We start from the raw sequence: 26,408 nt of genomic DNA on the forward strand, positions 1-26,408 counted from the left end.
TTCTGTATGAGTGTGCCCAAAATCTGAGGTCCTCAGCATAGGCATTTGTTGCATGTCTCAACACCTTGCAAGGTTAGGTTGGTAATAGGGATATGTCTACAGTGGCACCTTGGTTGGAAAACTCCTCGCCAAAGGAAGTATTCCACAGTTATTTAAAAAGAGAAAGATATAGAAATATATGCTCAGAATGCATATTGCTACTGAATTCCATGTGTTTATTTAAATTGATTAAATCCAAATCTAAATTTCAATGCATCCAAAGATACCCAGGGCATTTAAAATATTATCAATAACTACAATAACTTTAAAAGACTAAGCCAAAACCAGTCAACAAAGTAAAAAGCAGATCTGAAAGGGTCAATATTGTTTAAAATACAGTTGGCCCTCGGTATCCGCTGGGATTTGGTTCCAGGACACTCTGGATACCAAAATCCATGAATGCTCAAATCCCATTAAATACAGTGGCATAGTAAAATGGTGTTTCTTATATCAAATGGGAAAAATCAAGGTTTTTATATTAAAACCATGCACTTGGGACTGCTTTTGCGAAACCAATTGGCAATTATATTTTAGACTATATCTTTTGGGGGGATGTACTCGATATGTTAAATACTGATCATCTTCTGTTGCTTTCAAAGGGCATGGCATCAGCAGGCATTGGCTCTCTCAGCCTGAATCTTCCCAGTCCACTAAATTCGCAAGCTGCAACTCTGAAACCCGTGGCTCCCAGGCTCAAGCCGCAGCTGTTCCTTTCCGCAAATGAAGCTAACAGAACGGCAACCCACTGCTGGCTCCCCGAAGAATTGGCAAAACATAATAAATCCGTGCATTTTATTCCAGTCTGCCTGCTGCTTCATTTTGTCTGCAAGTTGGCTGCCCAGAGTTTGTCCGATGGTCTGAAGTTCCAGCCGGAGCCTTTGTTGCTACCAGATACAAGGCTGAATAAAGAGAAAAGTAAAGAGCCAGCTTGATGTAGTGGTTTGAGTGTTGGACCAGGGTTCGAATCTCCACTTGGCCTTCCCTGCTTGGCTGAGGCCATTGGATGATCCTGGGCAAGTCACACTCTCAGCCCCAGAAGAAGGCAATGATAAAACCCCTCTGAACAAACCTTGCCAAGGAAACCGCATGATAGGCTTGCCTTAGGGTCACCGTAAATCAGAAATTATATGAAGGCGCACAACAACAACAATTCTGTTTTCTTATTGAATCAAGCTCAGTGATGACCAGTGACTTCTGTATTTGATATGCCATAAATCTGCTTTGGGCTTCATTCCAGACTTTAAAGGAGCAAACCAATATGCCAGCCCTTGCTGGAGAAGCATCTTTAATTCCGTTCGTTCAAGAAACAGCCTAAAAATTGTGTACGCTTTGAGCAATCGTCTCCATCGAAACTCATCTCTTACAACTTGATCTGTTGCTCAGATTACTACCGAAATTCCACAGCAACTGTGGTGCAAATAATTTAACAACAACAAAAATTGCCAAATGCATGCGTCTACCATTATCGTAACGTCTTGCCACAACGAAAGCAATTTCCTAACAGCAAAGGCATTAACTTTGAAAGCGTGCAGGTCAGCAGTTCGGAACAGGGGCATGTGCTCCGAGGGAATTTACATCAGAGAGACTAAAGGACTCACTTGACAGCGAGAGAAATGCTTGGGAGAGCTCAAGGAAATGGGCAAATCGTACTTTTGCAGAAAGGATCAAAGAAACCCTGCGACGTTCCTTCTCTAAGAGGCGCAGAATGAAACAGGCAAAGTTCCAGCAACCCAGGATATTGTGATCCACACACACTTTTCCCACTTGACGTGTTAGACTGCAAGTGCGAATCATATAGCCTCCTTGGATTAGGCTATCAGTACACACATCATACAACCTCCTTGGATTAGGCTATCAATGCACATAGGTAGGCTCACAGCACCATAATATTACTATATGAGTGTCACAACATGGCCTTTGATTGGCTGGGGTCACCATGGGACTAAAAACGAAACAGGGCACCATTGCACATCAGGCACTCTTGGCTGTGTCCCGTTATGCATCTTTGCAGTTTAGTAAAGGGGTTGCTTAGCACCCCTGTGACACAGCAAGGCTGTATCTACACTGCAGAAATAATCCAGTTCTGCACCACTTTAACTGCCCTGGCTCAATGCTGTACCATTTTGGGAACTGTAGTCTGGTGAGACATCTAACCTTCTCTGTCAGAGAGCTCTGGTGCCACGACAAACTACAGTTCCCAAGATGCCATAGCATTGAGCAATGATAGTTAAACTAGATTATTTCTGCAGTGCGGATGCAGCCTCCATAGAAGACAAGCTAAGTACAAAGAGGCTAATCCCCCCCAAACCTGGCCACCACTTGACACACACTAGCCACGGTTATTATGGGCAGAATTAAAATGTGGAATAGTTACGCTGGAAGGATTATTCCCACAAACGAAATCACACTTTCAAGGTGTAGTGCAGGCCTACATCTGTCTTTATCCTCAGAATTGATGGTTGTTGTTTTTTTGCAATCCAGGATGGGCCTCTGATGTACCATTCAAAAGGCAAATAAACTTGGCAATGCACCGTCTCAGATTTCGCATGGATTATTCATCCCTCTGTTGGGAATTCCTCCATTTACACAGAATTATACACCTCCGTGGCAGACAACAAGCCATGTTTACGATGGGAAGAAAGTTTATAGTCCCTCAGTCAGAAATGATGACTAGTTAGGGATTGGTAAAATCGCCAAGCATTTCAGGAAACGTTGCTGCCTATCAAAAACACCTACGTCTGTCTGTCTGTCTGTCTGTCTGTCTGTCTGTCTGTCTGTCCGTCCGTCCATCCATCCATCCATCCATCCATCCATCCATAATCAGGGAGGAAGGAAGCAAAAATAATAGGGACTAGAAATCACTTGAGGACTTACATCTTCAGACTTACATCTGAAGGAATTAAGATTGAATAGTTTCATAATGCCCAATTTATGGTGACCCTATTGCAGGGTTTTCTGGGCAAGGTTTGTTCAGAGGGCATTGCCTTTGCCTTCCTCGGAGGCTGAGAGAATGTGACTCACCCAATAGGTTTCCTTGGAGGAGCAAGGATTCGAACCCCAGCCTCCAGAGCACTAGTCCGACTCTCAAACCACTCCACCAACTGGCTCTGACACTTTGTAGAGGGAAGGGAAGGAATATAGTGGAAAGCAGTGTAACTGTGTGGTAGGAAACCTGCAAAGAAGCACTCCATGCTGCAATATTTTGTTGCAGTGGCCCAGTTGTCAATCCTCCCATAGACACTTTCTCCAGGCGGGATTTGGCACAAGGATGTAGTCAACCAAATTTATGGCCTGGAAAGCACTTCCCTACAATGCCCTTGCGAGAGGTGCTGACCGAACACACAGTCTCCTTTTCTTTTTTGCTGCGGAAATCACTAATAATATCCCTTGGGTTAGAAATGCAGCCCCTTGATGCAGAATGTTTCCTTCCCTTAAAGAAAAGGCTTATTAATGTGCCAGTGGCTTTTGGCCTTGATGGCAAGAGCAACGCAAAAACATTAACATCTCAAGCACTCTTTGGAAGAGTACGGCGTGGCCTTGCAAATACTGCTGCGCAAGTCACAAAAAAGAAAAAGCACATCCAAACCAGTCCTGGGATCGTGTCATGAATAGAATTTGCTTACTTCTTAGCAAAAAGAGCCTCCCTAGCAATGTAGCCAAAGGGAAAAGAGAATGGAGTCAAGTTAAGAACTGATTCAGAAAGCTCTCCATTAAAACTAGAATGCAGAAAAGGCCATTGCAAACCCCACAAGGCAGGATAAAATAAATACATTGGGTCAAGCAACCCAGCATTGTGCAAATGTTATGATGCCATTATGGAGAGGAGCATATGCCTCCTATGGAACTCAGGACTAGGGAAGAATCTAGCACATGGAAAACTAGCATTTCTGCTTTGTTGGCACTGCATGGCTTCAAGCCATTTCTGACTTATGGTGACCCTATGACAGGGTTTTCTGGGACTGAGAGTGTGTAACTTGCCCAAAGTCTCTCAGTGGGTTTCCATGGGGATTCAAACCCTGATCTCCAGAGCCAGAGCCCAACACTCAAACCAATACCCAATGCTAGCTTTCAGTACTTGCACTACACCTCTAGCAAAGTTTTGACCCTTTTGGTGTGCCATGTCTTCAATGGACCATTGCAGTGACTTAATTCCCCTCCTTCTGTTGATAACAAAAAGCAAATTAGCTCCATTAAAAACATAAACAAACATTGTCAATTAAACCCCACACTAATCATTCTATGGATAATTAAACATCTGGGTTTTCTTTTAAAGTAGTGAATGGGAACAACAACTCAGTGGCCAAGAAAACAGGGCAGAAAGCAATTATAAAGAGATGGCGCACACCCCAAAAGGCAATTTTAAAGGATGCCCACAGAAATCCGTCTCGTCCTACAAATACATGACGGAACGCCGACATTTTAATCGGTGTTTCGCATTTTTGAATCGGGGAACAATAAATAAATATATGGTTGTTGTCAAGAGCGTCATTCCAACCTAGGGATCTATGTAAGGCTTTCCTAGAGTTTGTTCCTCCTGTAATTCTATGTAGAATGTCCATAGATTGACTAGTGTGGTCTCTGTCAATAAATGGAATTAAATGAGCTTAATGTAAAGGGCAACTGCTTTATTTAAACTTAAAACTCTTCCAGATATCTTCCAGTTGGGAGAATTGGCAACACAGATGCACATTTTAGGATGGACACTTTAAAAAAGGCACACAGCGATGAAGGATTAGGTTGGAACATGCTGAAGATTGGCGAAATGGATAACCAACATGGACAGGTTCATCCACCCTTAAGAGCAGCTATTTTTAAAACCGCTCATTAAATCTGGTGATATAAAGACAGACCTGAGGAATGTTTAGAAGGAATGGGATTTTGGTCTCTAAACGGAGCACTTTCTGGATCCTTATGTCGGGTTGTCGCAACTGGAGAGGCAAAGTGAAGAGGTTGGCCACCGTCCCAAATAAAAAATCTGCTCCCCTAAATAAAACGATCCTTGAAATGATGAAAAATGTCTCCAGGAGTCAAACTGCAAATCATGCTCCATCTCTCCCACTGAGTGTGTTTTTCTAATCTGCGATACCCTCCATCTGAAATTCATCAGCGAGAGGCTGAGGAATTGCAAGGCATCTGGAGGACTCCAGTCCCACACAAAGCGCTCGATTTAGAAAGGTGATAGCAGTACCAAGGGAGAGGAAATTAAAATAATACTCAGACAGATGCAAAACTGTATTGCACACAGAGGGAGATAAACTGTACACAGGAGGGAGTCATGGGCACACTGACAAGCAACTAATTTCCATGAAAGGAGGGTTGCCATTGCCAACCTCTAAGGCTGAGAGAGTGTGGCTTGCCCACAGTCGCACCGAGGATTCCCACGGTTGAGCAGGGATTTGAACCCTGGTCCCCTGGATTCCTAGTCCAAGACTCAAACCATCCTAACAAGCTGGCTCCCAAAACTGTGGATGACAGCAACAGAATTCCAGCCAACATTTTGTGGTCAAATTTGCACAATTGTTTGCAAAATTGCAAAATTGTTTGCAAAAAAAGAAAAGTCTTCGCAGCATTAATAGTAACCAATTACTTTGAGTTGTTTGTAATTAATTACATAATGAACTATCTAAAGACTATGATAGCCCCTGGCTTATAGCTGTTGCTTTCCAACAGCAGCCAGAAGTTACAGACCAACATGGGAAGCTGGTTTCCGCATGCAAAGTAGATAGATAGACCGCTTTTGAGCAGCGTAGGGCTAACCTAACCCAAAGCAATGAAAAAGCCGAAGATAAAAATATGACATGAAGTAAATTGTTTGTGCAAAGATAACCTTGTTCTGCCCTTAGCCATTACCCCAAAGGGGTGTAGTTCTTTCACTGCCTTGCAGAGAACATGACACAAAGCCTTTAGCCTTGCGATGTGTTCGCTTTCTCTCTCTGGGATTTTGCAATTATAACATTATTAATTGCCTTGTGCACCTGATCTCCAGATAGTCGCCAAACGTTTGTGGGCGAAAAAGAGGGAGAGAAAGCACTGATACCTTGGATAAATGACTCCCTTGGGTATAGGAGTCACAGCGTCTGGGTCTTGGAGACAGGTTTATCATTGGTCCCTCCCCAAATGAAACTCATCTTCCTCCTTTTTCTGGCTCTTCGCAGCCACTGTTGCTTCTCTTTGCACTACAGATGCTATATTTGCAACCTCCTTTCCAACCAGTCAGGGAATCACATCGCAAGCATGACAACATTGCATAAAACCATGAGTTTGAGCTATACAACAACATAGTGGTGAGTGAACCAAGAAATAAAACAGTTTGACACCGCTTTAACAGTCATGGCTCCATCCTATGGAATCCTGAAATTGCAAAACTACACTGTATCATCATGGCATTTAAAGTTGCATCAAAGTGCTTTATTCCTGCAGTGCAGATAGGCCTCGGTCAATGCAGAATGAAGGCACTGTCAGTTTGCGCTGGATCAGTTACACTCCCCATAGCTTCTTATGGAGTCACCATAAGTTGATAAGCCTGAACAATACACACACACACACACACACACACCCCACACACAATAGATATAAAGGGCAAAGCAAAGGAAGGCATAACTGTTTGTGCTCACCCTAAGGTCCGGATGGATGAGGAGGGAACTACATTGCTGTTGTGTGACATGTGGGTTAGACAACCAGAGACGGAAAAGAACGCAACCATCCCTATTAGCATGGGATATGTTTCGCACACATGTACCAAAGATGGAGGCCCCAAAGAAAATGGTGACCATGTTAACACAATTAATGGATTCCTTTGCAGGCTCAATGACTTTCCGTTTGAATGATGCCACGGAAGAAGCTTTCTCTTTTTCCCCAGCACTCATTTGGCAATGGGTCAAAAGTTATAATTCTATTTTATATTACTATAACAACCACAGGATTGATGGTAGGCTTACTGCGGGATTTATTGGAATATTAAGCACATTTAAGTGATGGGCTTAGTACCGTAAATAAGGACTTTCTTTAAGGTGATGGTTAACATAAGGTTGCAAGTAAGAGAAGAAACAAGTCTTCCCAGGCTTACTGATGGTTGCAATTTATTCATTTGTAATGTTGTATTATTATATCGGTTTGTTTTTCTTAGGCCTTCTTGAGGGGCTATGCATTCAAACCATCAACAGAAATGTCTGGAGTTGGTTAAAAAGGGGCCAAACAATATATAAAGGCCGGAACGTCTTGGGCTTTTTACAAACCAGGATGATAATAATAATAATAAAACCTTCTTAAATAATAAATCACAGCCATCGATAAGCACCTAAAGAATTGTCTCTTCTCTTCTCTGTGGATCCTAATGCGCACTTTCCAATACCTGTTTGTGGTTTTGCACACACACACAAAAAGCATCCTTCCCTGCAGAACAAATAGCATTTTCAGTGCAGAAAATAATATTTCTGGGAAGGAATAGCTACACAGAAATATGTTTGTGGAGCACCTTTTCTGTCTCCAACCACATCACACTACATTCCCTTTTAGAAAATGAGAACTTCAAATGAAAAGTATTATGATTATGATGAAGAAAACCTGAAGATTTGGGTAAGTTCTTAATTTTAAAATGCATTTCTCACCGTTCTGGACGGGCCAAATTCAACAGAGACGGCTTTTCGCAGCTGGGACATGACCATGTTATACCTGCCTGATATATGGCTGTTAAAGTCAAGAAGCCTCTTAGGAAAACACAAAGATGTGCAAACTTAATTCAACACAATAGTATGGATACAGAGATTCAAAGCAAAACAATGAGCATCTCCAAGTCTTTGGCCTGGGTGAGTAAATGTGTCATTTCTCTGACATTCATGTTTAAGTACTAATACTAGTACTAATAATATATCGCAAGTTCTTTCCATCTCATTTTCAAACAAATGTACAAATCTGGTGAGTTCAATCCAGACTTTATGCCATTCAGCAGGGATGAGTAACCTCCAACCTTAGGCCAATGTAGCCAATGGGAGTTCCCATGTCAACCCAAAAACATCCTCAGATCACTTGTTGTTGTGTGTTTTCATGTCATTTCCAACTTAGGCTAACCCAAAGGAGAATCTATCATAGGACAATGTCTTCAGACGGGGTTTACTACCGCCTTCTTCTGAAGCTGAGGTCTCAAGTCCTAGTCCAACATCCAGACCACTAGATCACACTAGCTATCGTTCAGATCACTCATCAAAATGTATTAACACATTCATCTATCCTACACACATCTCCTCTGAGCCCTATAGATAATAAAGCAAGGCTTATACTTCAGCAGACAGGCACAAAATTGAGCTATTGCTTTGTAGTATTGCTGGCAAAATGTCCCAGATGGTAAGAATTACTTCTTATCTCAGGTAAGGTGAGTTAGGCAGGCTTAGACCAAGTCTAAATTCCTATAGAAGCTCACAAGCAAGACAGGAGGGCAATACCATCTCATGCATGCTGTCCAGCCACAAATATACAGAGACTTCCAATTCTGGTACTGGAGGGAATATATACATCAGGTCAGATCTGGTAACTATTGATATCCTTCACCAATTTGTCTAAACCCCTTTTAAAGCCATCCAGAATTGGCAACTTTCCCTCTCTGCTAAATGCTTTATGAGGAATGACTTAGGACATCTGAGGAAGTAGACTTAAGTCTATCAAAGCTCATGCTGGCAATCTCTTGCTTACAGTTAGTCTCAAAGGTGCTTCAAGATCTCTTTACATATTGGAGAAGAGAGGACAGGGAGAGATGTCACGGTGGCCATCTTTCAATATCCGAAGGGATATCATGTAGACGGTGCCATGGTCTTGCTCTCTGCTGCTCCAGAGACTAGAACACGAACCAGTGGATTCAAATTAGAAATAAGGAGACTCCACCTAAACATTAGGAGGAACTTTTTGATTGTAAGAGGTGTTCAAGAGCAGAACAGACTACCTTGGAAGGTGGCGGTGGTCTCTCCATCTTTGGAGGAGGTCTCCAAACAGAGGTTGGTTAGACCTCTTTTGGAAGTGCTGAAATTGTATATAGCCTTCATGGGAGTGGGCCTCTAAGGCTCTTCCAACTCTAAGATTCTATGATTCTATGAATTGCTCCCATCATTCCACTTCAGTGGATGCCGGCAGGTGCTAGAATTGTGATAGAGGGGGAAATACCTTTCCCTATCTAATTTCTCCCATCTTGGTGATACTCTACATCAGTGATGGTGAACCTTTTACAGACCGAGTGCCCAAACTGCAACCCAGACCCCATTTATTTATTGCAAAGTGCCACGTCCCTCTGGCTTCCTAGTAAGAAACTCTGGCAAACTCTGTGCTAGGGAGACAGCATGTGTGCCCACAGAGAGGGCTCTGAGTGCCACCTCTGGCACACGTGCCATAGGTTCGCCATCACTGCTCTACATCACTAGGCAAGAGCAAAGGTGCCAGGTGATATAATCTATCCATGGAGTGAATCAGGCAACACTCCTAGACCATTTATAACCTTGCAACCCATTGTGACATGGGAAGAAATGCTTAGCTGGAAGGAACCCAATGAAGAGCCTGTGTTGGACAGGGGCCTATGGCTCTACCTGATCCCTGAGATGATCTTTGACCCAGGAATGTTAAAAGGAATGTGATCTACAGGGGCTGCCTGCCTTTGACTTTGTAAATCAGAAGAAACAGATAGACACATGTGGAACCACAACATGACAATAGGGCTCAGTGGTAAGAGAAAACCCCTCTTTTCTTTGGGTATGGAAATAATTGGAAAGTTGAGGGTGAAAGTGTTGCAGATCCATCTTCCTACCCAAAGCTCCTTTCTCCACAAGGATGGTCATGTGAAGGCATCTATGGTAGGAGTTTGGGACAGTGAGAAGAGGACTTGTGGGGGGACGATTCAATGCATCTTCTAAAGCTTTCCAGCTACAGCAGTGATTTCCAAAATCTGGCCTTCTGGGTGTTTTCGACTCCAGCTCCCAGAATCCCAAACCATTGGCCAAGGTGGTTGGGTCTTCTGGGAGCTGAAGTCCAAAACACTTGAGGATCAAAGTTTGGGAATCACTGTAGCAACCATCGGGCACAGCTTTCAAATGGAGAATGAGATGGGTTTGGTACCCAATCTCCACCTATTGAAAGAGATCACCAGCTAACTCAAGACCCTTCATCAGAGACGCAAACAAGTACCCAGTTGGACAACTCTTGCAAAATACCCTTGCAATTTCTGCATTTGCTCTTTGGGGATGTGTGCAACGTATTGCTTGTTTCCCTTCATGCTCTCAAGCCATCTGATGAAATATGATAGGATTTCCACCTATTCCCACCCCCTTCACCCCTTGCTCCCTCCCTCAAAGTGCATCCTGACTCAGTTAAACAAGTCCTCCCCACCTTTTTGTTTTACACCGTCTGTTGACATCAATACTTCCAGCCAGGGAACAAGAACACCAAGCAAATATGCAGTACATCTTTCATGGAGGTGGTAGAAACAATTTGCAGAAGGGAGAGACCGACAGAGCATGCTGATGGAGAGGTGGAGGGGAGGAACATAAGAAAGGATCAGAGAGAAGGAAGAGAAATGGGAGGAAAAGGGAGGGGGAAAAGGTTTATTCAGGTTATCTGCATTGCTGGGGTCACTCAGACACGATTCCATGGGAAATACACAAAGCCACATGCCGATTTCGAAGAACAGGCGCCCCCTCCCCTCTTCTCCTCTCTGCATGTCGTGTGTGCATCCCAAAGACAGCTGCAGTATTATTGCTTTGTTTTGTCTTTCCAGTCCTGGAATGCACAAGACAGGCAGAGAGGAGAGAAAGAGATCTTCTATGAAAAGGATCCATTCCCCAAATGTGGGCTCCTGCCACTCCCAATCCTGTTTCCAAAAAATGGTGCATAAAGGGAATAAGATGGGTAAACCCTCTTCCTCTGCAAAAGGGAAAGGATGGTGAAGGCTTTATACTGCACAGATTAAAGATACACCCTGCAACGTAAGAGGGCTGAAGCCTCAGGATTTCAAACCCATTGACATGCATGGGTTGGTTGAGCCATGGGTTTCCTCCCAAGGGAGTGTTTGGTTAATAAGATATTAATTGACAATGCTCCAAAACAAACGCACACACACATATAAGAAAAAATAGACAGCTTAGGTGTGGGGTTACCCAAGAGGGAATCCAATTCTCCCCCAAAATCTTTCCTCGGCAAATTTTGGGGCCTCTCCTGCCAGGCTAAGTCCACAACGACGCTGAGCATCTCCATAGCATGGCATGCAGCCACTGCAGTACCTGTGTCCAGTTTCGCTCCCTAAGGACCCCATCCTTCGAGCGGGCAACAAGGGGCTGACCCCCGGGACGTCTTCTGTCGTGGCCAAAGGCGGGATGCTCTTCTGGTGGGCATTGCTGTCCGAAGGCGACTTCTTCAGCTTCGCTCTGGCCATCCTGTGAGCCTCCCTTTTCACATATATATAATTTTGGGAAGACTGAAGGAGATCTGCCTTCACTTTCCCTCCTGACAAGAACTCGGTAGTCTTCTTTCACTCATGGCAATCCTTTGCTCTGAATGCAGTTTGGGCACAGAGGAGCTGGAGGCATGTACCATCTTCCATCTCCCAGCTTCAGACCATGCACTGCCCCCCTGCACACAGCCACGCAGTGGAACAATCCTTCCTTGTAGATTTATCGTGGTAGTGAGGAGGCAACGCTGGGGCTGGGATGCTTGCTATGAATCAGGTGCCATGCAGCACAAGCTGGAGAGATGATGAACAATTGCTGCCTGGAGCTAAAAGGGATTTATGCCACTGGTAGCACATCCCATGCCTTGAGCACTGAACAGAATGGAGAAGCCCACTATTGCATCTCAGTTTTATTGGAATGAACCTCATTCCACATCACCTTGGCTCTCAGTGGCTGCTGGGTTTGCATCTCTTTTCTCTACTCAACTGTCCATCCCTGGCTGCCACCTCCTATTAAATATTAAGCAAGAATGCATAGTGCATTAAAACTCGGAAGTACCATATATACTCGGCTATACGTCCACCTCATGTATAAGTCGAGGGCAAGTTTGGGGGCCAAAATCATGGATTTTGATATGACCTGTGGATAGGTTGAAGGCAAAGCTTAGGGGCATATAGGAAAGGATCTAAAGGATGAAGCAAAGCAAAACATTGTCAAAGAACATACAAAATTCTAGTGGACATAATTCTTTGTGTTTACTTTTAAGGCTGGATGGATGAGAGAATTGAGGGGGTTGGTGCTTCCAGGATAGATTATACTCTTGCTTTTAACCAGGGGATAGTTCCTCCTTTTAAATCAGAGTTCAGATACAGTACTTACATTGACCCATGAATAAGTTGGCTCATGGTTTTTGGGTCAACATTTTGACCTAAATTTCTAGACTTATACATCTGAGGATATATAGTTATCCAGGAGGATCTAAAAGTATACCCAGATTCCCATGCTTCTTTTTTATTACGTGTGTCTGTGTTTGCTTCTTTGTGCATTTTTATCCCTTGTGACAACTCAAACTGCCCTTACTTTCCAGATACTTACTGACTGGTGGTACTTTTGCTTCCCAGACAATTCTTGTTTGTCAGAATGGCTGTATCCATACTGCAGAAATAATCCAGTTTAACTGCCATGGTCCAATGCTATGATAGTAATAATTCAGGGAATTGTAGTTTGTGTGCCATTTAGCCTTCTCTACAGAGAGAGCTCTGGTGCCATGACAAACTCCAAATGCCAGGATCCCACAGCATCAAGCCACAGCAGTTAAAAGGTGTCAAGATGGATTATTTCTGTAGCACAGATGCAGCCAATGACTCCCATCAGTAGACAAAGGAAATCTGGAGACAGAAAGAGAAAGGCCTAGCTATGAGGCTTATAAATGAAAAAGAGAAAATCCATGGGGAAAGGTCAGACTCAAGGGATGAGCAACTGGAAGGCATTTATAACCCATCCTGATGTCCTCTTGCTGTCAATTGTTCTGACTACAAATAACAGTCAGTGCAGCTCTTGTGCCTTTGGCCAACGGAAGACGCCAGCTCTATTTGATCAAGAGGAATTGATTCCCATCCTCTTCCTTGGCAGTCAACTGCCCTTTACGTTCCAGGGAACTGGAATGGCCAATTTGCCCATTAGGATCCATTGATGTCCAACAACCTTCCAAACTGTAAGATCCAACTCCCTGCCATCTTCAGCAGAGCAGCGTGACTTGCAGGAATTGGGACACTTTGGCATCCAAAGCTGGTTCAGCTTTGGGTTTTGGACTAGCACTCTAAAGGCCAGGGTTCGAGTCCCCACTTCGCCATGGAAATCCATTGGGGGAACTTGGGTAAGTCACACTCTTCCAGCCTCGGAGGAAGACAATGGGAACCCTCCTCTCAACAAATCTTGCCAAGAAAACCCCATGATAGGGTCGCCTTAGGGTTGCCGTAAATCAGAATGAATTTGAGGACACACAATAATAAAAATATATGCAATTGTGCAGAAATTGTGATTATTTTGAAAATACACATATATACATACACACCAAAGGAAACACTTTCTCATCCCAGAGTGTTCTCCTGTAGAGGAACCTTGTACCTGATCTTACCCAGTTTGGGCTAATCACAACCTATCATTCTCATTTGCGATGGCTGCCTTGGAGAATCACACATGCTCAGAAGCGCATGCTTAGATCGCATTTTGTTCATCCCGTTAACAGTCTGTCATCCAGATGGCTGAGACCTCCACCGAAGTACTAAAGCAAAAGGTTTATTTATTATTAACATTGTGCTTTGCAAATGGCCCGTAGACAGAATTAATTCCTCCGTCTTCTTATGACTGTGGGAGAAACTCACAGCCTGGGAGCAAACAAGAGATGCTATTTGGTTGTTATAAAACACACACACAAGAGCTGGCATCTTGTTAGTTGCATACGCAAGGGGTACATCAACCTTACACTTGCATGTCCTTGTTTTCGGGTCAATGCAGAGGTTGATCTTCCCTAACTACTGACCAAAGCCATCCCCAAACTTACTGTAGAGGCTGCCTTGAGACTGGTGGAGTCTTCCTCTTTGGAGGTTTTTAAACAGAGGTTGGATGGCCATCTCTCGGGGGTACTTCGACTGTGTATTTCTGTAGGGTTTGATGGCCTTTGAGGTTTCTTCCAACTGTATGATTCTATGACCTGCAAAGAAATGGGAGAGACTGGAGAAGTGTCTGGATGGGGCCCTATAACCAGACGCAAAATGATATCTGCTGACACCTCTGGAAGACCCCATAGGACCTCAGTGGATGGTGTTTTCATTTTGCATCTGGCTACAAGGACATAGCCAGGCACTTAGAATAGAATCATAGAGTTGGAAGAGACCCCAAGGGACATCCAGTCCAACCCCATTCTGCCATGCAGGAACTCTCAGTCAAAGCATACCTGACAGATGGCCATTGTCTGTTTAAAGACCTCCATAGAAGGAGACTTCACCACTTTCCAAGGGAGTGTCTTCCACTGCCAAACAGCTCTTACTGTCATGAAGTTCTTCCTAATGTTGAGGTGGAATCTCTTTTCCTGCAGCTTGCATCCACTGCTCCATGTCCTGTTCTCTGAAGTAGCAGAAAACTTGCTCCCTCCTCAATAGACATCCCTTCACATATTTAAACAGGGCTATCATATCACCTCTTAACCTTCTTTTCTCCAGGCTAAACATCCCCAGCTCCCTGAGTCTTTCCTCATAGGGCATGGTTTCCAGGCCCTTCACCATTTTGGTTGCCCTCATATGGACACGTTCCACATCCTTTTTGAATTGTGGGGTCAGAACTGGACACAGGATGATTCCAGGTGGGGCCAGACCAAAGCAGAATAGAGTGGCACTATTACTTCCCTTAATCTAGACACTATACTTCCATTGATGCAGCCTAGGATCGCATTGGCCTTTTTAGCTGTAGCATTGCACTGTTGACTCATGTTCAACTTGTGGTCTACTTGGACTCCTAGATCCCTTTCACGTGTATAAATCTTGTTCAGCCAGGTGTCCCCCATCCTATATGTGTGCATTTCATTTTTCCACCCTAAGTGCAGTACCTTACATTTTTCTGTGTTGAATTTCATTCTCCTCCAGCTCTCCACCAGGCACACAATGGCTATGGAAGGTGGCTTCAGTAATTTGTCAGCAAGTCCAGGTGAAGACGAATGGATGGCTGTAGCATAGTCCCACACGCAGAACCATTATCCTTCATTGGCCCTTAAAGGATTCCAGCCCTTGAGAGAGACGCTTGCATAAGGTGGTCTTAGAGATCTTCTTCTACAAGCTTATAAAAGCTACAAGCATTGGTACAACTGGCCAGTAACACAACCAAAAGCCTCAGCAACCTGGACATGATGGTGTGCTTTTATGAGAGTGCATAAAAATATGGGCAAGACCTGTAGGATGCTCTACAGGCAATGCTCTGGGAGCCCGGCATGCAAAGCTGGTTTGCCGTACGAAGGAATGGCGCACGGCCAGCAGAATTCTCCATGTAATGCTATTAACGACGTTCTGAAAAATCAAAGTAGCAAACAAAGCAACCTCAGCATTAATGCTGGCAATTGGCCTAATGACTGCCTCTAGCAAAGTGCTGTTTCCAGCCTGTGTACAGCGAACCCCCTCTGAAGAAACGTGCCAAGAGAAAACCCTTATGAGAGCCAGAGTGGCATAGTGGTTGGAGTGTTGGACTATGGCTCTGGAGACCAGAGTTCGATTCCCAGCTCAGCCATGAAACACACTGGGTGACCTTGGGCAAGTCACACTCTCTCAGCCTCAGAGGATGGCAATGGCAAACATCCCCTGAACAAATCTGGCCAAGAAAACCCCATGGTCTCAGATTCGCCATATGTTGGAAATGACTTGAAAGCGAACCAGTGTTAGGTTTGCCATAAGTCAGAAACAACTTGAAGGCACACAACAACAACAACAACAAAGAGATTTCGTGGTGAATGGCCAGAGCCCTTGCTGGCCTTACCATAACCAGATTAAAGGGCAGCAAGAACAACTGGGTGATCTTGGGCAAGTCACACTCTCTCATCCTCAGAGAATGACCATGGCAAACTCGATCTGAAGAACCTTGCCAAGAAAATCCCATGATATAGGGTGCGATAAGTCGGAAACAACTGTGTACACAACAACAACGACAACAACAACACTGATTGATTGATTGATTGATTGATTGAAATAACAGGAATTAAAAAGGCAGCAAATATCACCAAAACATCAGGAACTGGTTTTCAAAGGATATTGAAGAAATGATGAAAACAGTAGATGTTTCTTGATATCCATGCACCAGTTTAAGCTCAAGCATGCCTAGCCAACAACAACAAATGCATACAAAGAGAAACATCTGTAGTCTTTCCACTTCTTGACCACAAGAGGGAACATTTTGGACATGAACGCATGAATGCTCATCAATATCTGTCACAACTGGCTTTAAGAGAAAATAGAGCGGTTCATACTCATCTCTTTCCAAAGAAGTACAGGTTTTGAGGATGGAGTGAGTTTCTAAGGGGTCATTTTACACATCTGTCTTCCAAACCTTAACTGAATATTCCCAAAGCAATTGTTGCCCCATGCATACACACTTGAACCTTCCTTGTAAGCAAACAGCTACAAAACTCAGATTTGCAGTTGGCTGCATGTTGCATTGTTTTTCATGAGATCCCAACCAACCTAAGCAGGCAAGTTATTTTCTACAGCTAACAACCACCAGACATCAATGCTCAGTCAATAATGCAATATAACTTGCCCAAGTGGGTTTACATGGCTGAGCCAGGATTCAAACCCTGGTCTTCAAAATCATACTATGCTATACCAGCTCACTTAACTTGCCTGGCTTGTGCCCAAATCCATCACTGCCCTTAAACAAGCCTTTTGTAGACTTTAATGCCCAATGAAAGAAGACGCCTTGAGCTACATACGGCACAAAAGCTCAACGTCAAGCTAATGTCCTCACTTGGCTTGGCCATAAAATGTATTTTTCATATCTGATGGAGGGGAAAAAGAGAAGCTTTAACCCGTCGGCCAAAGAAATCTTTCCTAAGGAGCCAGTGGAGAATGGAGACATTCAAAATCTCAACACCGAATGCTCCGAAATGAGTCAGCAGCAATGTCTCTCTCTTCTGTATTTCTAGCCAACCCTATGGCAAACAGATTGGGAGAAAGAGAGTCAAAAGAGAATTTAAATGCTTCAGGAGCTAATGTTTGGATGCCCAGAAAGGGGTCAATGTGAGATCTGGCAAGGCCAAGCAAGGCTGAAACCTAAAAAAAAAATACATTTTCCTTATGAAGAAATACTGGGAAAGAGAGACGTAAAGAAAGAGGTCAGCCGTTCTTTTGTTTTGGTTTTGAAGAGAGGCATGTATTATTTATGCATTAGGTTTACATCCTGCCTTTCCTCCAATGAACTCAAAACAGAGAAGGTGACTAATTTCTCCCTGCATTATTCCCATAGCAGCCCATAGCTGAGAGATGTACTCCACCTCGAGCCTTACTATTTAATATATTATTATTATTATTATTATTATTATTATTATTATTATTACCTGGTAGACTTCTTGCATACTGCCCACCTGCCTTGGCATCCCCTGAGATTTGGTTCCAGGATCCTCCACGGATACCAATATGCATGGATGATCAAACTCCATTAAACACAACAGCATAGTAAAATGGTGTCCCTTGTATAAAATGGCAAACATTTTAGAATGTATGTATTTGAAGGCACACAACAACAACAACAACAAAGTTGGTCTGCAGGTCCGGAACTAAGTCCGAGCGATACACAGAGAGATGTAGCAACAGACAGTTACTTCTGAAGTTAGGTAACTTGGGAGCACCATAGAGAGACTGTATATATACTCCAGTCTCTGATGCCAAGATAACCTCTGGTCCTGGGAGAGGATGATTATAAGGTAGCGATTTATGTCAAGATGCAACCAAGGCAACCTCATCTGCAGATGGGTGCTCCGGGCCTTCAAGCATTTCACTGTGAATCATCTTGCCAAAAAAAGATTAGCCTCCCAACGTACCCAGCAGGTTTTAATTTTCTTAAGCTGCGCTAGATCATCCCCTGTCTTTCCGAGGCTCATGCTGTGAGGACCATTGCTTATGTAACCGAGACGGCATTGGCCATGCATAGCAGAGAAAGAGCAGCCATCAACATGGGGAAACCTCTTACGACAGACTTTTTTAGGCAAGGGAAAGACCACGGAGATTTGTGTGGGGAGTCCAATGAAAGAATGAGCATGTTCGTTCTGGAAGGGAAATGGAAACAGGAGTGGAATGGGTTCTCTTACTGATTCTCCAGCTGCATAAACAGAACCTCAAACATGAAGCATTCGTTGCATGCTGCAACATCATGTTGCAGTTCCTACTCTGTGGAAGCTGGTGGTTTCCATGTCTATGGAGCAGTGAATCTGCTCTGGCTTTCTGGCTGGGACTTTCAAGATGTTAGCCAATGTGCTGGACCTCTTTGGAGAGGAAGGTTCCACATCTTGGGTATATTCTTTGCAGTTCGGGCTTAAACCCAGAGCGGATCTGATGCTCCACTGACATGGAAGCCACCAAGCAGGTGGTTCCAACCATTTCCTTCTTCTTCATCATCAAAACCAAGAAATTGGTCCCAAACTCACATCCAGCATGTTTCCAGAACTGAAGATACCGCTGAAGAACAAGCTATAGATCTGTCTTCTGTTTTACGTATGTTGCCTAATGGTTTTTTCCTAAGTCCAGCCAAAATCATCTCTCTCCGCTTCACAATAAAATGACTCCGCAATTGTCCATCTTTGCCAAGTGGCAGTCAAAACAGCAAGCCAAGAAAAGTCTTTATTAAAAATTAAGGGGGGGGGGGAGACAAATCCTGCAGGGAGTATTATTTTCATAGATTGTATTTAATTTGTTTAATGTCCGTCGGTTATTCCTAAGAGAAGAGCAAGGCTGGCAAGGAAGGACTGGACTGAAAGGATGGGCATGGATTTTGCAGGAGGCAGAAGGAAAAGGCCCAAGACATTACTGGAGTCACAGCGGAAGTGGCACTGCAGCTACAATCTGAGTACAGGGTTTGTAGATAAGCCCTGCGAGAAAGTCTTTGCAACCCATGGTTCCCAAAGGCAGTTCACAGTTCAGGACTTAATTCTGTGCGTAATTCTCATGTGGTTGCTTTGCGCAGAAAACTAAAGATGAGGACTATGAGGCTAGTGACCTTTAGAGGGAGCCATCGGAGTACAAAACAAACGCACACGAACCCAGATGGATCAGATCTACAGGATCTGTCTGGATGTGAAAAACTGCACACAAGGCTAAGGACATCGGCTGCAATGCAACCAGAAATTAAGGACGAGGAATTAAAGATAAGAAATTAAGGACTCTGGAGATAAGCAAATGTTCCTGTAGCAGAACATACCATGAAAAAACCTGCAACGAATGCCATAGAAAACTATATATTCTGAGCAGATATATGGATGGAATAAACCATACTATAATCATAAGATATGAATCAACAAGACTAAAGACCTGAAAAGACCTGTACCACTCTTGGACACACTTCTACCCTGGAGATAAGTAAATGTTCCCATAATATCCAGTGGCATTGAAATCCTGCAAAAGCAATAAGTCCATTGTGTTTCCTCTAGTGTAATTACATGAAGAATTTTTCATCCGCCAGTTTCCATATGAGACTCACATCCATCACTTGGGCGAAGCCCAGCTGTTTTGGAAAAACCAAACAACACCCTCCACTGAACAGAACAAACCCGGTAAGAGAGTAAACACAAAAGAGTGGCATTTGGTGAAATGTAATTATATGTTCGATTCTGCTACAGAGAAGGTGGACATCTGTCTCCGAAATGGCCACTACTGTCAGTTTCAATTTGGACGTTGCTGCGGCCAGAGGATGGTCAACAACCGCCGGCTCTCCAGCTGTCAGACTCAGCACCAAGCTATTCCCATTACTGATCCTGCCAGCCTCCTCATTCATTCAAGCAAGAGAGGACAACAGGGCTGGATGTTGCTGGGTTGCAATTCTTATCAGCTAGTCAGCAACTGGAGGCTTGCATGTCAGTCAATTTGCTGAGGTTTAGACGAAATATTAAAGGAGCTATTGTTGTTGTGTGCCTTCAAGTCATTTCTGACTTATGGTGACCCAAAGGTGAATCTATCACAGGGTTTATTTTCTTCGGAGGGGGATTGCCATCACTTTCCTCTGAGGCTGAGAGAGTGTGATGTGCCCAAACCCAGTGGGTTTACATGGCTGAGCCAGGATTCGAACCCTGGTCTACAGAATCATAATCCAATGCTGAAACCAGTACACCATGCTGCCTCTCAAAGGAGTTCAAAAGATTTCTGCACCTTGAGCCTCTATGTATCAGAGAACGTTGGATGGTTACCTGTTGGGATGCTTTAACTGTGGATTCTCTGCTTTGGCAAAGGCTTAGACTACGTGACCCTTGGCGTCTCTTGCATCTGGAGGGATGATATACACATAGTACCATCGAACATGATTTGTGCATGTTGTACGGCCAGAGGACAAAAGTAGCCCCAGTTTGGATCAGGCAAAACTATTTCTTCTCCCTGCACAATGATGCCTCCTTGTGGTGCATTTCCACCTTTCCAAATCAGAGAAGCCAATTGCAGAAGCCTTTGAAAAGAAATAAGAGTGAAGGGCATGATATGTTCTTAAAACCCACTCAGGGTGCATCTACACTGTAGAAATAACACCACTTGGGCACCAATCGCAAAACGGATATCCATACATTGTAACAACACAGCAGACCCTCAATGAACATGGACATTTGCAAAACTGCTCAGTTCTGAATCCCAGCCATTTTTCTTTTCTTTTATCAATGTAGATGTCTTCAAATCTCTTGCAAAAAAACAAACTCGGTGCATCTGAAAGCTCTTACCCATCTCCTTTGCCCTGAGATAGGTTTTGCCCACCTGAAAACAACAGCCAAAGATTCTACCAAAAATACCAAGTTGGCAGGAAGAAGAATTGGGTGGATTGGTATTGCATCAGCAAAGTGGGGGGAAGAGAGGTCGAAATAAATCAGCGTTCTTTGTTCACTGAGGTTCCTGCTGCACCGAACATGACCCATTCCTCCATGCTCTATGCTCCAAACCCTCTTGCACTGAACTTGAACATATATGACCCCCGCCGATCAACTAAAAGCCACTACAATGCAGGCTTAAGTGACTCGCTCATATGAAATTAAACAGAATTACAGGAACAATAGCTCATTCCATTCATAAACCATCAATCATATAAAATGTAAGAGCCTCTCTTCCCACCTGATCACAGCCAGGTTCCCTTTCTTCCTCCTGATGGGGGTTCTCATCATTCCTCATACCAAGATGAAGGAGGGAGAGAAAATCAGCGCAGCCTCAGAATTGGCCAATTTTCTGATTTCTTTTCAGTGCTGATGGTAGGGAAGATGAAAACTATGGTGATAATGTGCTTTTCGGAAGCTCTGGTCCTGGCAAGGAACCTTTGCCAAAGCTCCAGATTGGTAACCAACAAAATACAGTGGACGGCATTCTGGTTTGGGACTTGTCACTGTTGTGTGGCTTCAAGTTGTGTCTGAAATTTGGCGACCCTACGGCAAACATCTCATGGAGCTTTCCTGGCACAATTTGTTCAGAGAGGGGTTGCCATTGCCTTCCTCTAAGGCTGAGAGAGTGTGACTTACCCAAGGTGGGTTTTTATGGCTGAGCAAGGATTCAAAGCTAGTCTCCCAGTGTCCTAGACCAACAATCAAACCACTATAGCATACTGCCTCTCGCATGGGACTCATGGTTTCTTAAACGGCCTTACATGTGCACAAAATCAAGCTAGCATGGCATAGTGGTTTGAGCATTGGATAACTCTGGAGGCCACGGTCTGATTCCCAGCTCAGCCTTGAAGCCCACTAGGTAACTTTGGGCAAGTTACTCTCTCTCAGTCTTAGAGGATGGTAATGGCCAACCTCTTCTGAACAAATCTTGCCACGAAAATCCCAAGTCACCTTAGGATTGCCAGGAATGACTTGAAGGCACACAATATACACACACAACATGCACAAAATTGAATGGAAGTCAAAGGCTTTCATGGCTGGCATCCATAAATTTTTGTGGGTTTTTTGGGCCATGTTCTAGAAGAGTTTATTCCTAATGTTTCACCAGCATCTGTGGCTGGCATCTTCAGAGAATGCTGGCATTGAAGAGAGTGGTGTGGTTGTGTGTGTGTGTGTGTGTGTGTGTGTGTATACTGTGTGACCATGTATATACCCCACTCCCTTCCATGCCAGCATTCTCTGAAGATGCCAGCCACAGATGCTGGTGAAACGTCAGGAATAAACTCTTCTAGAACATGGCCCAACCTCCCCCCCCCCCCCCCACAAAAACTAGGGTTTCCCAATGTCCATATTCCCTTCAGGGCTGCAGTGACGTTACAACAGATAGACAGCCATTGCAGAGTAGTAGCCAGTGGCCCAATGTGCAATGGGCATCAGTGCGCATCCGTACACTGGCTTGGAAGTGCTGGAGCACAACAGGAGTGTCCGATGGCACATCAAAAGTACTAATGTACATTGGAGCAATCTTATCGGTGCCCAGCTGCACATCTCTGCAATGTCCTAACAGGGCAGTGTACTTTGCAGTTTACTAACAGGGTCTCCTTGTGTTCCTGCAACATGTCTGCAGGTTCACATAGTTATGAAACACAGATCATGATGGACCTTGTTTGTATGTCCATATTCTAAGAACTACATATCACGTCACACACATTTGCACACACTGTTTTCTGGCTGCGTACCTGCAGCCTCAAAAGAAATAAATAAATGAAAACCCCAACAGCTTTCCCTGACATCTACATCGGAGGAGAATTAGCCCATGACTGTCAGCAACAAAACCCAAGTAGAAACATAGGCCGAATAAACACATGCCAAGGAAGAGGGGGCTTTGATTCCGGCACTCACAGCATGGAGAGCTGGGACTGACTCATGTTTTTCTTTCAGAAAGAAAGGAAACAATGAAAGAAACACCACCCACAACTCGCCTGGGTTTGGGGTTTTGTTGTTTTGGTTTGGATTTTTAAAAAAATCTTTAATGAGTTCTATATTTACTTGGGTGGAACTGCAATTTCCATTTGAGAAGGCTGTCTCTCCCCGAGACAGTTAGAACGGCAAAAGAAACACACAACAATGGGGCTTTTCTGACACACAACCAATGCACAGAAAAGGACTGGAGTGCAAGATCATACCCACTGTCTCCACTTTTGACTTCAGTGGTGCACTTAAGTCATTTGGAGGCTCTAGGAATCAAATCTTTCTCTGTCTCAGCCTACCCAACTCCACAGGGTTGTTGTGCGACGACAATGGGGCCGGGAGAATCACATCTTGCCAAGACCTTCTAAGATACACCTGGCTTTTTTCCCCTCCGCTCTTCAGCACAGTTTGGAAACAATCCCTTTTGGACTTCAAATCCCAGTATCCCCCACCTGAAAGTTGTAGTCCACCGCTACTCCCTTTCCTGAGCTTCGACCTCATTATTCTTAGCCGTGGTGCATCTGTGCCGCCCCAAACAACTTGGAAGAAGCGTGCGCTGGAAACGCAAGAAAGAGAATAAACCATTGGGGAGGAAAAATAAAGACTTATCCGCAGCTGCATGACGGCAAAATCTAGAGCGTGGATAATAAGAGGAAAAGATGCCTCAGCTGTTCAGCTGAGAAAGATCAGAGAGGGAAGGGAGAAGAGGAATTGGCCTTCCCGCTTTATTCACCCCTCCTCCACTTTTGGGTTAAATCCCCCAAGGCATCGGTTATGAAATGTCAGCAGAATCCTTGCTTGAAAAGAAGGAACGATAAACCCTTCGCACAGAAGTCCCTTGGCTTCTTTCCATGGATGCTCATCTTCCCCCCTTGGGATCAAAGAACGTTATCGGACGCTGGGAAAATAAATCCAACACCGAATTTGTGGCTACTAGACAATGACCCGAGTGGTCCCCAGCACCGATTTCTCAAAACAAGGCAATAAAAGCACAGGCAAGGGACCCGTTGGACTGTTTTGTCCGAATCACTGTGTTCCCAGCCATGCCAGGCTATCGCTGAAAAATCAGTGAAAGATGTGATTTATTAGCTCAATAAAATGGGCCCAGACAGTCCGTGGATGCCCCTCGCTTTGAAAACACACAAAACAAAACAACTCTTCAAGTGCTGTCCTGAAAGATTCCCATACACAAAACTTGTATAGTTTTTTAAATCACTATTCTGCTTCTGGGAAGGATAGGAAGCAGCTGTCTTCCTAAAGGGCTAGATAGTGTGTGTGCATGTTTTCCCTCTCCAGATGAAACCTGCTGCTGAATTAAAGCGGTTTGACACCACTTTAACTGCCACGACTACAGCATCCTGGAAGTTGTAGGCTACCAGTCCTGAAAAGCACTATAATCAAGACCCAGCAAATGCAAATGCAGGGTCAGGGGTTTTCCCAACAAACAATGGATCTCTAATTCAACAGACACAATTTCTCCTTGCATATCCTCCCACCCTGAGGCCTTGCCATTCAACAACAGAACAATACATATAGATTAACATGGAAATCACTTCTCCAAACCCAGGGTCACACTGTATGTATGTGTGTATGTGTGTGTGTCGGGGGGGGGGGGGAGTGATAGCAAAGGAAAGCAACTTTTCCAAGTCATGTCTGTACAAATATATACCAGTAAATGCAACGAGAGATTGAGATTGTCCATTGGGGTGAAACTGTTCAGGAGGTGCTTTTTAAAAACTTGACTCCACCTTGATGCTCCTCTGACCAACAAGTGCGCTTTCCTGCAATACGTCTTTCATCTGGAACTATCAATAGCAACCCTGGCGGAGAGGCTTTTTTCATCTTCCCTCTTCATGCTGACACCAGAGAGAAACGTTGCCCTCTTCTATCTGTTCGGGCCAATCGCTCCCGCAGAACAGAAGCAAACCCAAATTGCCTTGACATTCAAATGCATCTGTGAATCAGCTCAACCTGAAGGAGGCAAAGCTCCAGATTGCCAGATAGGGGGGAAAAATAAATCCTGGCAAGCTTTAAAGCAAGCAAAACATTACCAAATTGTAGAGGTGTTACATACATCTTTCTTCACACTCCCTTTGGGAAGCAATATGGCAGAAGCAGGGGTGGTTGGTGGCATCTATGACAGCAAGGCAATGGACCCACTCTGGATCCCTCAATCCATGTTGGGTTTTAATCCAAGCTTTAAATACAGAAGAGGAATTTACAAGGCTCCTGCATCTTCAATAGACAGAAGAGCAGAAAGAGAGTGTGGCACCAATTTGGACTAGGGTTGCCACATTGGACTATGGCTCTGGAGACCATTGCGTGGCCTTCAACAAGTCACATTCTCTCAGCCTCAGGGGAAGGCAACGGCAAACCTCCTCGGCACAAATCTTACCAATAAACCCCCATGATAGGGTCACCTTAGAGTTGGCATACGTCAGAAGTGACTGGAAGGCACACAACACAAACACAAAGTGCCAGCAGGAGTCTGGCCTTCACATCTTGACCAAAAGGAAGGGAGCTATTTGTGACTCTACCTTGAGCAGCACAATTGCTTGCAACAGTCCTAGCATCAAGCAAGTTGAATACTACCTGTGGTCCAATAATCCTCCCCAACATCCACCAATAACCAATCTTCCTACCTTCCAATATCCAAATCTAACAGTTTCAAGTGGAATCACTATTTGCCTCTCTCATACTCTGCTTAATACAAGGGTTTAATGACGGTTGCAACCCAATTTATTCTTCCCTCCTTGGAGAGCCACCAAGAAAATAAAAACTCTCCCCCTCCACACTTTTAGCTGTCACCTTGGCATAGTAAGTGAGGCAAATAATTCTCATTATTATGCTCAGAGCTAATCACCATCGGCCCCGTTCGCTCTTTCCAAAGTGAACATGACTCCAGAGGCTTTGGGAGCTGTTGCAACTCTACTTCTCACTCTGGGAGCGCATTCAGCAAAAGAGAGAGAGAGAGAAGAAAATGGGCATGTTATTTTACACACATACACACACTCCGCTTAGACTAGCTTTCGGAAAAGATTAGGCATTTACAGCTATTGTATGGCGTCTGAGTGGGTCACAGCTGGAGGGCCAGAAATGCAAGGAAAGCACTTCTAGCTTCTGTGTGATCTCCAAAAAGGAAGAGGGGAAAAAGGGAGAAAAGGAAGAGAAGGAAGAAGAGAAGAAAGGACAGGGAGGACAATGAGAAGGAGGAGGAGGAGAGGAAGGCTGAGTCCGCCCTGCAGAAATAATCCAGGTTTAAACAGAGGCTGGATGGCCATCTGTCAGGGATGCTTTGATAGAGAGTTCCTGCATAGCAGGGGGTCAGGCTGGATGGCCCTTGTGGTCTCTTCCAACTCTATGACTCTATGACGTTGTCACAA

General features: G+C 44.2%; 1 protein-coding gene across 11 annotated transcripts in view; it reads right to left on the reverse strand.

The window, feature by feature from the left end:
- The window catches only part of LOC149308035 (potassium channel subfamily T member 1), a 91,103-nt gene that overhangs the window by 45,273 nt on the left and 19,422 nt on the right, over window positions 1-26,408 (reverse strand). For 4 of the 11 annotated variants that reach the window (XM_089534962.1, XM_089534961.1, XM_089534963.1 and 1 more), the window contains exon 1: window positions 11,292-11,553. The exons of the other annotated variants lie outside the window; for them this stretch is intronic. In XM_089534962.1, coding sequence (XP_089391088.1) covers window positions 11,292-11,443 — 152 coding nt within the window. In that variant the 5' untranslated portion in view covers window positions 11,444-11,553. Of the gene's footprint in view, window positions 1-11,291; window positions 11,554-26,408 lie in introns of those variants that run through there. 11 annotated transcript variants of the gene reach the window in all.

This window comes from Sceloporus occidentalis, unplaced genomic scaffold (genome assembly GCF_023333645.1).
Source record: "Sceloporus occidentalis isolate IW3139 unplaced genomic scaffold, rSceOcc1.0.p SCAF_8, whole genome shotgun sequence".
Classification (NCBI taxonomy): Eukaryota; Metazoa; Chordata; class Lepidosauria; order Squamata; family Phrynosomatidae; genus Sceloporus; species Sceloporus occidentalis.